Source organism: Colletotrichum fioriniae (genome assembly GCF_027942845.1).
Source record: "Colletotrichum fioriniae strain IMI 355084 chromosome Unknown scaffold_19, whole genome shotgun sequence".
In the NCBI taxonomy this organism is placed as follows: domain Eukaryota; kingdom Fungi; phylum Ascomycota; class Sordariomycetes; order Glomerellales; family Glomerellaceae; genus Colletotrichum; species Colletotrichum fioriniae.
This window is the reverse complement of record NW_027076855.1, coordinates 28,380-41,615: the sequence shown is the minus strand read 5'-3', so window position 1 is coordinate 41,615 and position 13,236 is coordinate 28,380. Positions and strand designations below refer to the sequence as shown.

At 54.1% G+C, this 13,236-nt stretch overlaps 1 protein-coding gene across 1 annotated transcript; it reads left to right on the top strand.

Annotated features, from left to right (window-relative positions):
* Positions 1–8,148: 8,148 nt before the first annotated feature.
* Positions 8,149–9,261, top strand: N0V96_011752 (uncharacterized protein; the record flags this gene model as incomplete). The annotated part of the gene is made up of 1 exon (XM_053192698.1): positions 8,149–9,261. One exon carries the CDS (start codon positions 8,149–8,151, stop codon positions 9,259–9,261), a length of 1,113 nt encoding a protein of 370 aa, XP_053050055.1.
* Positions 9,262–13,236: the final 3,975 nt, after the last annotated feature.

Here is a 13,236-nt window from a genome sequence, read left to right as displayed (position 1 = left end):
GCAAGCCTTGACATCCGCGGGCGAGATATTATTGACCTACGATATTTGTGTCAACTTGAGCTAAGACTTGCGCGACCAAGGATTATGAGAAATAAACCATGCCGGGAAATTCTGCGATTGAAATGCACGTCTCGGTGGCTATCCAAGAAGGCAAAAAAATAAAAAAAGGGGGGGGATGAGGTTGAAAATACACACAGTGCCCCTCCATCTTCCCACGATGGACTGGCTCCAAAGCCTTCGTGAGTTGCTTGAGACAGGCGGCTAGAAGAGAGGGGCAATAGTACAGAGGTGTAGGGCACATGTATAGAAGGTGACGCTGATTGAGGGGGCAGAGAAGATTGTCAAGGCCAGACAGAGCAAGGGAACAGTGGGAAAGGTGAAGGAATGGGAACAAGCAGGAAAACCAAGCTTGGGTGAATGAAAATGAAGATAGGGATACACTCACAGGCAGGCAGCAGTCTCGGCATATGTTTGCTTGTTGAGAGGAACGTCGCAAATGTCGCCGCAGTTTGTCTAGACCATGGCAGGGGGAGGTGGGAGGAGTGGTGGAAAGAAATATGGCAAATGAGAGATGGCAAACGTGTAGATTGCGATTGAAATGACGATGCGCTGGACGTCGAAATATGATGTATCGCTCAGGTCGCGCACACTCGGTTGGGCTGGGCTCCCAACCTTAGGGCGGGGGGGCTCAGATCGGATGCCGAAGAGGGCTGCTGGCTCGAAATGATGCGGGAGGTTCGCTTGAGGAAGGGAGGCGAAGAGAAGCCAAGCGAATACCCAAGGCAAGGCACAGAAAGACTCGCAGATTGATGTCCTGGTTCAAGATGTGGGAAGAGGTTGGCAGGAAGTCAAGTATGGAACCAAAGCAAGCACAAGGCAAGGACCGGAATTGCTGGGCTGGGCCAAGTTCTGGTGGCGATTAACGCGGGATGGGTGAGGTAAGTGGACAACCTAACCATGGAAGACTGGATGACGGGATGGAGCTGAGTGCAGATAGAGTAGAGAGAGCAGGCACGCAGAGTGCTCCTGCGCACAACACGGGGCGCCAGGCGAGCAGAGAGTGCAGAGAGCGCAGAGAGCGAGTGCCAGAGGTCGTGAGCGGTTGACAAGGCCGCTGGCCGCCAGGTCCAGACCCACGGTGGACCTGAGTCTGCTCCGCATCGGGGTAAGGTACTCTTCTGGCCCTGCCATTGGTTACGAGAATACAGTGCGGAACTCCCCTGGGGACTCTTGTGCGAAACCTTGGCCTTTGGCATCTGGTCCTAATGGAAATTTCAGATGGCCACACTGGAGCTCGCAAAAAGTCGGGCCGAGATTGGCATAGTGCAATCCAGCGTCCACCCTAATTGCCCTGCATCAACAGTGTTGCAGCACAGTGTTTGCCAATCTGATGGGTACCGGGAGTAAGGTAGGTAGGTGGCCATCCGTGCCATGCTGCTGCTGATTTCCTTACCTAAGCTCGTCGATATCGAGAATTGAGAATTTCGATGCGCACCTCACCGAATTGCCACTTTGGCCCGATTTAATGGCGTCAAATCATCAGGTAAGGTACGTCACTGCGGAAGGCGCTCCACACTTGCCCATTCGCAAAGCCATCGTCTCCTCTCCTCTCCTCGATCCTTTTTTTCTCTATTCTTCTCTTTGTTCTCACTATTCACCTTCCTCTCATCATTTCACAATCGGTCTTATCTTTACCCCATAGTACCGGTAGTGGTAGGATGCAGCATCTACGTTTTCCAACTCTCCTTGCACCCGTACCTTACTCCCCCTTGCCTTGCGATGGCCCTATAGACCTAGGCCTAGGCCCTTCGTTTTGTCGTACCTCACAGGCTAAGTCGATACACCCTGGCCACATCCGGCCTAGGGGCGGAGTCTGATTTGAAATCTCTCTGGAATTGATACGTCTTTGAGCGAGCTCTATGCACTCGAATTGGAATTCTCCTCGGCGTTAGAAACTCACTCCTCTCTGCTAATCTGCTGTTACGAGCCGCAAAAGGGAACAAGGTGCTGCTGGGCTTCCTTTCATGCATGTTCAGCATTATTGTTGTATGCGATACATGTGGCATGGTATGCTCGCGGAGACTGTTATGTACAAAAAAGGAGACGCACCACAATAAATGGAGAGAAAGAGACAGCCATGCATGCAGCCAGTCGCCGGCAGGAATGCTAGACTCTGCTCCTGAGCACGGCAGGTAAGGTAAGGTACTGGGCGGCGGGCTCTGTTCAGTACCACTAACTGTATCCGTAACAGTACGCCGAAAAGGACCCCGCAGGGTCTGCGCTGGCAATCCGGGAGAGTGCTCGACGGCGCTGTTTCCGACGGCACCTCATTGGATCATGGGTGGGAAAGACTCTGGAGCCGCCAGACTACATACATACAAAAACACAAAGCATAAAGATCATCTGTGTGCATCCTGGGGCTGTCGCCGACGGCCGTGGACCATGATCTGGACCAAGCCTCCCATCACGTGCATGTCACCCTGGCGTTGCATCGACCCACCTCTCCAACACTGTCAACCAAGAAAAACGCCAGCTGGACCCGGGCTAGGTGACAAGATCAGATCCCTCAAGATTCGAGCGCACAGATCATCAGCCAACCGCCCACCTGCCATTTCCTCGCATGCCTTACGGTATGGTATGTTGCTTTAAGGTAGGTAGGTACCTTAAGGTAGGTAAGTAATCGTATCGCCCTTATCGCTCTTATCACTCCTATCAGTTTCTAATCGCCCAGGCTTCCAAGCTTCATTCATTTCGGCAAGTGACGATTCCCAACAGCAACAACAACTCGACAAAAAAACAGACGCACGACGTTTAGGACTGTCTACTACTATGATTATTTCTATTAATCACGACTTGGATGTATCGCACCTTCCTCGAGCGAGCAGAGGCAGAGGTGATAGCGCAAAACTGCTCTAATGTTTTCGTCCCTCGGTGGTTTTTTCGATTGTCGGCTGTTTCTTCGTCTTTGCTTCTTCGTCTCCGATTCGCAATTTTGCTCAGCCTTGCTCAACCACATCTGAGCGACCGCCATTTCCAGTGATATCGAGGCACTCCTCTTGTTGTTGTCTTCAGTGTCTAACCATACTGAGGCAGTGCTGTTTGATAGCCGGTGGCGACCGATCGCTCGAAATGATAACGGCTCAGCCTTCTGCTCAAGTTTTGGCCGTCGAGGACCCTTCGCTCTGCTGACAACCTCCGCGTGGCGTCTTGAGGACCTGGCTGTTTTCACCTCAATTCTCTGCCGCAGCGGGAGAGGCTGCGGGTGGAGCATGTCGGCGTCCCGGTGCCGCGTGATCGACAGTATCAAAAGCATAGACAGTCGTTGCGATGAAGATCTTGCCGTTGGCAAGCCCGCCCGGGCCACGCACTCCGGGACCGAAGGATGCTGCTGCTGTCCGAACAAGATGATGGACGCCAAGGTGGGCCTGTCAAACTCCCGCCATGACCTTTGCCCATGGTCAAACTCACCATCGAAAAACCTGCATGTCCCGTGAGCAATGCAAGGCTTGGAAGTACTGCAAGTGCTGCAAGTGCACGCGATTCGGCGGGGAATGTACGCAATAGGTTCGAGGAGAGCCTTCGTCGTCGTCTTCGCTACAGGGCATGCTTGAGCGGCGGTGCGGCACTAAGGTACCTGCAGGTGTGAGATCATCATTGAAGACTTTCTGTTTGGCCATTTTGACTCAACGCCAATGCAGTGTGTTGGCGATGGACAACAATAGTCTCGGTGAAGGACAATGATAGTCTTGAACGGGACTTGCCGATTATCGTATTCGCTGACTACGTCGGTATAGCACGAGAGTCACGTCAGCGAAGCTGCTGTACCAACCATCCGAGCAACGCGTGGCAGACAGCGGCTGCCGTCGTCAACGGCCATGACTGCTTCGAAACGTTTCTGCCTACGACGAGGATAGTAGAGGGGGAGCAGTCATTCACGCATCAGTCACCTCAAGAAATTGCCTGACGCCTACGATTCGACAATTGGGTTTTCGCATCACGAGATGCACGTCACGCGTTGGGCCAAAAATAATCGTCCGAAACAGTTTTGGACCCTAAAGTGGCCTTATTCGACACTGAAGGCGAACAACGGCCCTCAGCCACAGTGGTGATGTAAATCACTCCATTCACCCTCCTCTTCTAGAGACAGAGGGAGAAGGGTCGAAGAGGAGAGTAAGAGAGTTCGGATTCGGGCCCGTCGGGTATAAAGCAAGGACTTTTTTCACCATTTCGATCCACCGCGGGGACTGCATACGCATAGTTCAGACTGCTTGTCATGCATTCGGATGAAGTCATTCGGCATCTTCCGCGGGGGCAACCCAGCTCGTCTTCCCAAGGGTCTCCGGGGTAGAGCGGAAGGGTCCCCGACAGAGGAAGCCACGGACGGAGGGTGATCCACACCCGGCCGTTCTCCAGCGGGGCCAGACCCGGCGGTGCCCATGATCAAGTTGTCCCGTTGCTCAGCAAGTCCGCTTGGCGGAGGAGCGCCGGTCTCGACATGCGACACGCCGATCACAACGCCAATTGCTGTCGAGGTTTTAGGGTTGGTTCTTAGCACCATACAAGCCATACACCCACGACAATCTCCTCTTACACCACTGTCAATCCATATCGCCACGTCTCACCCCCCGCGACGGCTTCGCAATGGCGCGATTGCCGAACATTCTAACGCGCGTAGAGCGCTGATCAATCATGCCGATCAGCAACCTTCTCAAACAGTAGTCAACTTTCTGGCATTCACACTAACCGCCCTGCTTGAACGGCAAGAAGAAGAAGCAAAACACGAAGCACACAATGTCAGTATCCGAAGTCCAGCGGCGAATCTTATCTCGAAGATTGACTGGCCTCCCAATATCACCAGTGATCCCTAAAGCTGACATGGAGTAGGAGAACCCCTACGGGTCACTCAACCCCATATGCGATCGACGACTGTCTGACATCCACAAGAACAAGCAACACGAGCTCGACGAGGCTATTCAATTGGCCCCGAGAGACTTCACTCCATCTCAACGTACCTTTGCTGTTGACATCTCGTAGGATTGTCCCTTCAGACTCAACATCCTCCCGCAGTCCTTCATCCCTTTTCGCTGCATTAGGCCCCGCTCAGATCGCGGTTGCATGCATCACAACAGGGCTCAGGGTCGGTGGAAGAGCATGCAACGAGCAATAAGCAGAGTCCAATAAGTCTCCTCCAGCAGCAAACGGCTCTTGCACCAGCAATCAAGCATCACCCTGCGATCTGATGTACGGAATTTCACGCACTCGTTCATTTCCGTGATAACAATCAACAACATCGTCCGACCATCCCCAGATATCTCGTCTGGATTCAGCGGACCGAAGACGTGCATGAATATGAATACTCTTCCGCGACTGGTCCAGTGCTCGGGATCCTTTGCGCACCGAACTCATCCCATTTCAAACAACCTAACGAGTGATTGGGCTCGACCGACGGATGCGTGCCTGAGAGCTTGAAGAATTGTTCTCCTCCTTCTCGGCTACCTGCACCTTTATCATTCCTCCTCACCTGTGTCACTCTCAAACTCGGCCAAGTTGTTATTGTTGACGGTTGCTAGCTGAAGGATTGAGGGGCAATCTTTCCTTCTTCACTTTCCCCTCACTATCTGACTCCGAGCCTTAATAGAACTTAAACAAGTTGAGACGAAGGCTTATGTACGAGCACAGATGGACCAGTGAATGAGCGCGAGACGAGTGTGGCCATGAGGCAGGGGCCCGTGCCAGCGTCTCTATGGCATTCTTGTTGGGGTGACCTATCTGGCCTTTCTCGCGCTTTTTCCTCTGTGCCATTCCCTCCCGGAATCTCACCCACACCCCGCGCGCCGGCGGCGCTTTCAGCTGACAAGCATGACACCTCCAGGCATCGTTTCCGCGGGGATTCTGGGATATATTTTTTTTCTCAGCGTCGGATACCCACTGCTTTATTTTGGACCTAGAGGCGTTCATGATGAGACGATGTGGCGCGCTGCTGTCTCACCCAACGTTCCTGGGTCGTCTCTGTTTCAGTGGCCGCACCAGTAGCGGCCCATAACGGTCCAGAACAGTTGTCCAGTCAGCTCCATCTCTCACACAATTCGTCTGCCATTCCTCCCGTCGACTGCCCCTTGCTTCACTGCAGTGTGAGGCGAGAAAGAGGAAGAGCGATTAGAAGCCATGGGAAAGGGTGGGAGGGGCCAGTTCATTGTGCTGGGTGAGAGTGAGGCGCTTTCTGGCGCCCCAGCCAGTCGGTACCGAGCCTGTGCTGCTGGGCAAACCGCCGATCTCCCGGTGTCGACCATGGCACGGCAAAGCAAGGTTGCGGGGAGGGGTTGGCCATGACGAACGTTGAAAGGCAAACGAGCAAAGTGGCCGGTCGATGGTTTCCTTCTCGAATAGCGCCAGCGCGTAGTGAGCCTACCAGTCGACAAGTCATCGACACAAGCGTCCTCGGCTACCAGGAACTATCGACCGGGCCCGAAATTCAGTAGGTGTCGAGAGAGGGCAAAAAAGTATCTTGTCGGGAACCTGCAAACTCTCTTGACTTACCATAGCAGGGACCTCGTTGCCACCGTCACCGTCTCAACTTATTTGCATCTTGAGCATCGCAGCTGCGAGCGAATCGCAGGGTCAAGGGCGATGAAAAAAGTTCAGCTTACCGCCCGATGAACCAATACTCATCGCCAATCAAACGGCTGCGCCGCCATCCCTTCCTCCTTCCTGGGTCCTCTTCTGTGGACGCCTGTTTACCTATGGCAAATCGCGTCGCGATGGATGAGCGTGCGAGGTGGGTTAGCTTGGACACCTGCTGCCCAGCTGGCCGGCCCAGAACAGCGCCACCAATCGACTTAGTCATTCAGCTTGGCTTGATGGCTGGCGCCTTGCTTGGTCTCTGCGCCGTTGGTTACTGATGCTTTAGCTTGATCTAATGTGATACCAGTCTAGAATGAGTAGCCCAGACCATGCGGCACTTCTCGTAGGGTGCAGCCCCCTCTTCTGAGTCTTCTCCCTATTGCTGCAGGCAATCTTAGGCAGAGTGAGTCTCTGTATTGGGTTTGGGGGCTGGCTACATACGCATACGAGCGAACCATTGAGTTCATCATTGATGCGCATGAAATCGCTAACTCGCCGTGTCTGCGAGTGAAGACTTTGTGAGGACGTTCACCCACCCTCAGCCTCCTTAGGTTAGGTGGTGACGATGCAAAGATGCTTGGCACAAGGCTATGCTTGCTCATTTGCCCCTGATTTTCACTTCTTCATGACCGTTAGGTTCGTTAATCACCCCCAATCAGGTTTTCTTGGCTGTCCTCGCCCCGCAGAGGTTGTATGCTGATTGTAGAGGGATCATGCTGGGCGGTTCCGTCAGTGCGGCACGATGGGCGCCACAAGACACACACCCTTCCTTCGACCAGTCGGGTATCGAGGTTCAGCTAGCTGACCGACCATTAACTTGCTACGTGAAGCTGCGTGACCTTTAGTTCATTTAGTGGGGGAGCCATGCCAGCCCTACATGCGCAAGCGAAAGCAGGTTACCTAGCAGCCTGCCAGCGGGTGCTGTGCCACCTCATCGACTCTCACAGGCACAGAGAGGACGATTGGGGAGGAGGCGCTGATGCATGGACTCACACACGTCTGCTGACGCTAGCACCGCGCAAGCACGGAGAAGCCACCACCTCCATTCGGTCGCGGGATTGTTGTTATGGATGATACCCGTACCCGTCTTGGGAGAAAAGGGTTTCCTCGAGGCTTGGAAGGGGGGGTGGCCGAGGTGTGTATTCAGAGATCAACACCAGGGACCCTCAATGTCTCACACCCCTGTGCACGTGGCGTTCGTCTATCTGAGCCTCCGAAGTGGCCACAAGGGACCCAAGAAGGTTCAAGCAACGCAGGGAGAGGGGAGGCAAGTAGTGGGAACACCCATCTCGCCAGACTTCCCAGAGTAGATATATGAGCCTCGCCCCATTCGCACCACTTTCCAGACTGAGAGAGGTTCGCCATCATTGATCAAACGAATTCTACGGACAACCGACTACTTCTTACACAGTCCTGCCCGTTCTGGACGACAATCCCACTTGCACTCTTAGGACGTCCGGTTTCATCGACACTTACACCATACTACCTCATCACTTATATACGACTACCACCGAGATCTCAGCAACCATGCTGTGTATCCTCCCAGACGAGCTTCTGCTCATCACAGGCGTCACTGGCCACGTCGGCTTCGCCGTTCTCACTCACGCCCTAAAGGCAGGCCACACCGTCCGCTGCGCTGTCCGCTCAGAGGCAAAGGCTGCCTTCATCCGCTCCCGGCCTCAGATTCGCGCACTAAACCTACCCCGCGCGAGACTCAACTTCACAATCGTACCAGACATCACCACCGATGGTGCTTACGACGATGCTATCCGCGGCGTCTCCGCAGTCATTCATGTTGCTTCACCTCTTGCGACAGCCGACTCAGTACCCCGCGATTTGCACCAGGAGTACTTCATCCAGCCCGCCGTTCGCGGTACTCTCGGTATGCTCGAGGCCGCCAAGCGCGCGGGTACCGTTCGCCGCGTCGTCATCACCAGCTCAGTCGTTGCCCTCACTTCGGTGGACCACCTCGAGGGCCGCGAGCGCAAGGAGGCTGTTCAGCCCACGGAGAGAACCGGCTTCAAGCCTGAGCCGTATGAGAGCGAGTTCGCCGCCTACGCCGCCTCTAAGGTGGCCGCTCTCAAGGGCGCCGAGGCGTGGATTGCGAGAGAGCAGCCCCGCTTCGAGGTCATTCACTTGCACCCTTCCTTTGTCATCGGCCGCAACGATATTGCTACTACGGCGAGCGAGGCGATGAAGGGCACCAACGCCGTCATCCTTGCCACTCTCCGCGGCAAGAAGATGGGCTGCAGTTACCCCGGCGCAACAGTTCACGTTGACGACGTCGCCCGCGCGCACGTACAGGCTCTTCTGCCCACCGTCCCGGGCAATAAGAGCTACATCCTCAGCACCAAGTCCCGCTGGAACGACGCGAAGCTCATTGCCAAGAGGAGCTTTCCCGAGGCCGTCGAGAGGAAGCTGATTGTTAGCAGCGGCTCGGTTGGCACGGTCAACATTGACTTTGACGCCTCTGCTTCCGAGGAGGTGTTTGACTTCAAGCTGCAGGGTTTCGAGGAGCAGGTGCGCAGTGTTGTTGGGCACTTTGTCGAGCTGAGACTGAGACGCCCTGCGCTCCCGACGGTTTCTTCGTCTTCCATGGCGGTAAGCCAGCATTTGAGGCCCGAGATTGTGGCCGCATAGAGATTTTTACGGCCTGCTTGACGACTTTTACGAGCCATTTTCTTTTCTCTTTCTACTTTCTACATTGGACATTGGATACGCAGAGGTCAACAGAGACTGCATTGGGGGGGGTACAGGACATTTCACTGGGGGACGGAAGCCGGCCGACTATATCAGCCCGTCGAGGCGCATTGGATTGGAGAACACATTTTCAACATCATTCATGGGGCAGAGAGACTGGGGAAAAGGCAGCATTCGATTCACAACGGGATACCCAGCGGACTAGCATCCGCACCATTTAACTTTAGTGTACATACTTTTTTTGGATTTTCAGAAATCCTCAACAAGAAATTTTTAGAAGTCATCCATCATCTCATCCGTCTTACATGTTCGTGTTCCTCTCCCGCTTGTGTCTAACCCACGCCCATGTTCACGCTTACTCACACTCCCACGCGCATGCCCGCTCCCACAGGAAGGGTAAGGTAGGGAGCCGTGGGAGCTCAATGAGGGGGAATTGGGGGCCTGAATCACGGCCCAAAAGGTCTGAGAGATTTCCCTCACCATGGGCCATGGGAGGAGTATGGACCACCATCAGCTGAAGGGTGAAGAAGAAAAAAAGGGCGGCGGGCCCAGCCCCAAAGAGCACCGGGCGCGCCGTTCAGCCTCAATCTCCGACGGTATGATAGGCTCATTTCCTCTAGGCCCTTTTTTCTAAGCACTCTCCAATTCTTGTCCATGCGCTATGCAGCCCTGGGATTGAGGGGTGTTTTTTTTTCTGTTTTTTTTTTTTTTCTTCGGGTAAGGTGGTGTTGTCTCACCTTTTGGTCAAGCTACCCCAGACTACCTGTGGCCTTGCATTACATACGTGCACTCTCCGAGGAAGAGACCAGACCAGATTATGGGTTCTGGAGCAGTGGAGAGACACACGTGGACGAGGGAGAAGAAATGGTCGCTAATTTTATCATACGTTGTTCTGAGTGTTTTGAGACTTGGGGACCGCTCCTCGTGTCTTTTCGAAGAAGTTTGTGGGTTTGGTAAGTAGTGAGCTGGTGCTGGGTGAAGGTATCCATCCCACTTGGTTGGGGGATATTATGTGATTCTACCCGATTACTTTAACCTAGCTCAAGTGCAGAACTGTATTTCCCTAGACTCATGTTCTCGGACGTGGAACCTCTTCCCCTTGCCTCCTCTCGCGGAAACAGCCAGAGTATCCCACTCGAACCGCGCATTTTCAACCAGTCCAACGCCAAGAAACCATCCCGATCTATGTGAAGCTCGAGATCCTGCGACACGGGTACCTGTATCGAAGACCAGCTGATCAGGATCTAGGATCTCTCGTCTTGAAGTGTTTGTACCCTGTGGAGTTCGCTTCGCCACGCGGCGCTCCCTTTTGCTCTACCGTCTGAGGGAAACAGCGGATGGAACAGCAACGGTTTTGCCGAACTATGTGGGGTTGCGAAGGGGTTTGGATGCGGGATGGGATGGGACATGGAGGAAGATGGGGGGAAGCTTGAGGAAGTCGAGGGCGTGTGAAACGAGCACATGTTCGCGGCTCGTCCTTCGTCCTTTCGCGGCTGACTCTAGAAAGCGTGGTGGACTCGGCCGCCGCGGTTTACTTCGTTTCCCCGGGTCGGAGAACAGATGCCGCCGGTGTTTGATTCTAACATGCTCTTCTCAAAGTTCCCTGTCTACTGTTTTTCCCCCGAATGCCAAGACCGCGGCTCTCTGTGAACTTGCATGAGAGTTTTCAGCTCGTGAAGGCCCAGGAGAAGGGTTACAGAACTCGAAGAGAATTTCTTTTGCTCCGGCAGTCTGGACCCTCGTCCCAGAACAGCGGTTAACAGACGCAGTGACTCCCGTCCTGCATGCAGCCTTAACGGGCCCTTCCAGCGACTCTCGCCTGAATGCACTGTCGCTCACGCACTCTAGAAGAGAAGAAAAGATAAGAAACGTGTTGGAAAACCCCTTGCTAGGTCTGAGCTACGCAGTAAAGACAGACGCAGTGTCTTGGATTTAAGCGAGGAGGCCACGTTCTGGTGTGGGAAGACAAGCAATAACGCCAACATTTCCCGAAGACGCTTCGTTGGTGTTTTTCGCTGTTTGGACGCCTCGAGCGTGGGCAGATGAAACTTGGTATGGCTTGTGGCTGATGAGTGGCTTTTTTTCTGAATCTCACCCCCATCGTTAACGGCGCCAGGGAGTAGACAAAATTCCCATTCTATGAGAGTGCAAGATCGTGAGATTTTGGTTCACCTAGACCATTGTATTTCATCATGGACAATTGGTATCAAGGGGAACTGGGCTGGAAATGGATAGGAAATAGGCATCCACGTCAAGGTTCAATAGCATGATCCTTCATGTTCTGGCCCACAGAATCCTTTGAACATGAGTCGAACATATTGAATCCCTCGCCTGGTGCAGAAGGCAGCAAATTCTTCAACGTCATGTTTCCATGATCTGCAGCCAGACTACTGAACAAAAATCAACGGTTGAGCCAAGTAAAACGAAGGAGGAAAGTATCGCGGAGCCACGTCCGAAAGTCGACTCGCTCGTCAGCGCCAAAACATCGCAAGGACGAATATAGCTTCTTTGTGAGCAAGCCACCGCCACGAAAAACTGACTCGAGTTCTCCTTCGCAATGGCGCACTACATCCCATCGGCATCTAGCGGTTCTCGAGAAGGTTTGGCTTCGGAAAGTGGGCAAAAGGAGGAGGAGGAGGAAGAGTTGCTGTTCACTGATGAGGAAGAAGACGAACCTGAGATCAAAGACGAGCTCAAGATTCTTGTCGACGCGTCTAACCGGGAAAGGTGGTCGGATGTGGTCTTGCAGGCGCGGAAGCACATGCGGTGCCACCCCAGACACCCAGGACGCGTTCGCGACGGCGGGAGAGTGTGCATCTTGGTGGATTCTTCCTCATCAGACGAAGAGGACGAGAATAAGCTTCCAGTCCGTCGTCCAGAGCTGGACCCAGCAAAACCCACATTCACCCTTTTTCCCCAACTGCCGAAAGAACTTCGGGATAGCATCCTCCTCACGGCCGTCGACCCCATCACCATCAAAGGCTGGATTAAAATCGACCTCGAGTGGCGGCGCGGGCCCCAAGCACATTTCCCCCTCCGCCGAATCAGGTCCTGGGCCGCCATACCCTTATACGCCGTCAGCCGGGAAACCAGGGCGCTGGCGGCCACGGCTTTCGGCGCGCCGGACCCGCGGACCTTTCCGTTCAGCCCCGCTCGGGACGCTGTGGAGCTTATGTGGGATGGGTCCATGCTCCCCACCACGTGGAGGCGGGCGGAGGACTACAGGCTGGCCGGGCCCGTTATCACGGGTCCGTGTAGGGATGGTGGCAGAGAGAGGAGGGAGCATGTCAATATTGACATGGAGTGGGCTATGCCGAGGGAGACGCGTGAACGGGTGCAGACTGTGATTGTCGACGGGCGTTACGCGAGGTTCGATTTTGGGCTGAGGGATGGGGTCAAGGGGCCGTGGGGCCTCGTGTTTAGGTTGGTGAAGGGGTTCCTTGGTGAGGTGAGGGTGTTGGGGGCGAGGTTGTGGGACTTGGATGATGAGGGGTTTGAGGGGAGCTTTGACGCGGCGAAGGGGGAGGCGCTTTACAGGGTTGACCAGATGGACTTTTTCGATGGGCTGGAGGGAGTTTGGTCTGAGGTTGAAGCTGAGGGTGAAGGTGGTAGGGAAGAAGCTCCGTTCCTGAGGCTGAGGCTGTTGAGGGTTTTGCCTGAGATTCCTAGGCGGTGGACGCAACACAAGTTGAGGTTTAGAAAGGTAAAGGGGAGTCATTTCCTGGTTGTTGGTCGAGGAGACATACCGACAGCTGGACCTTGAGTCTCAAGTCTCTCGGTTTGTTCATGGTGAAGAGCAATGTATAACTTGATCATGGCCAAGGACACAAGGACTCGTATGAATCTCAAGAGTACTTGTTAAATAGTTACAACACATAGTGAAACATGACCAATCTTCAAATGATAATGCTTCGT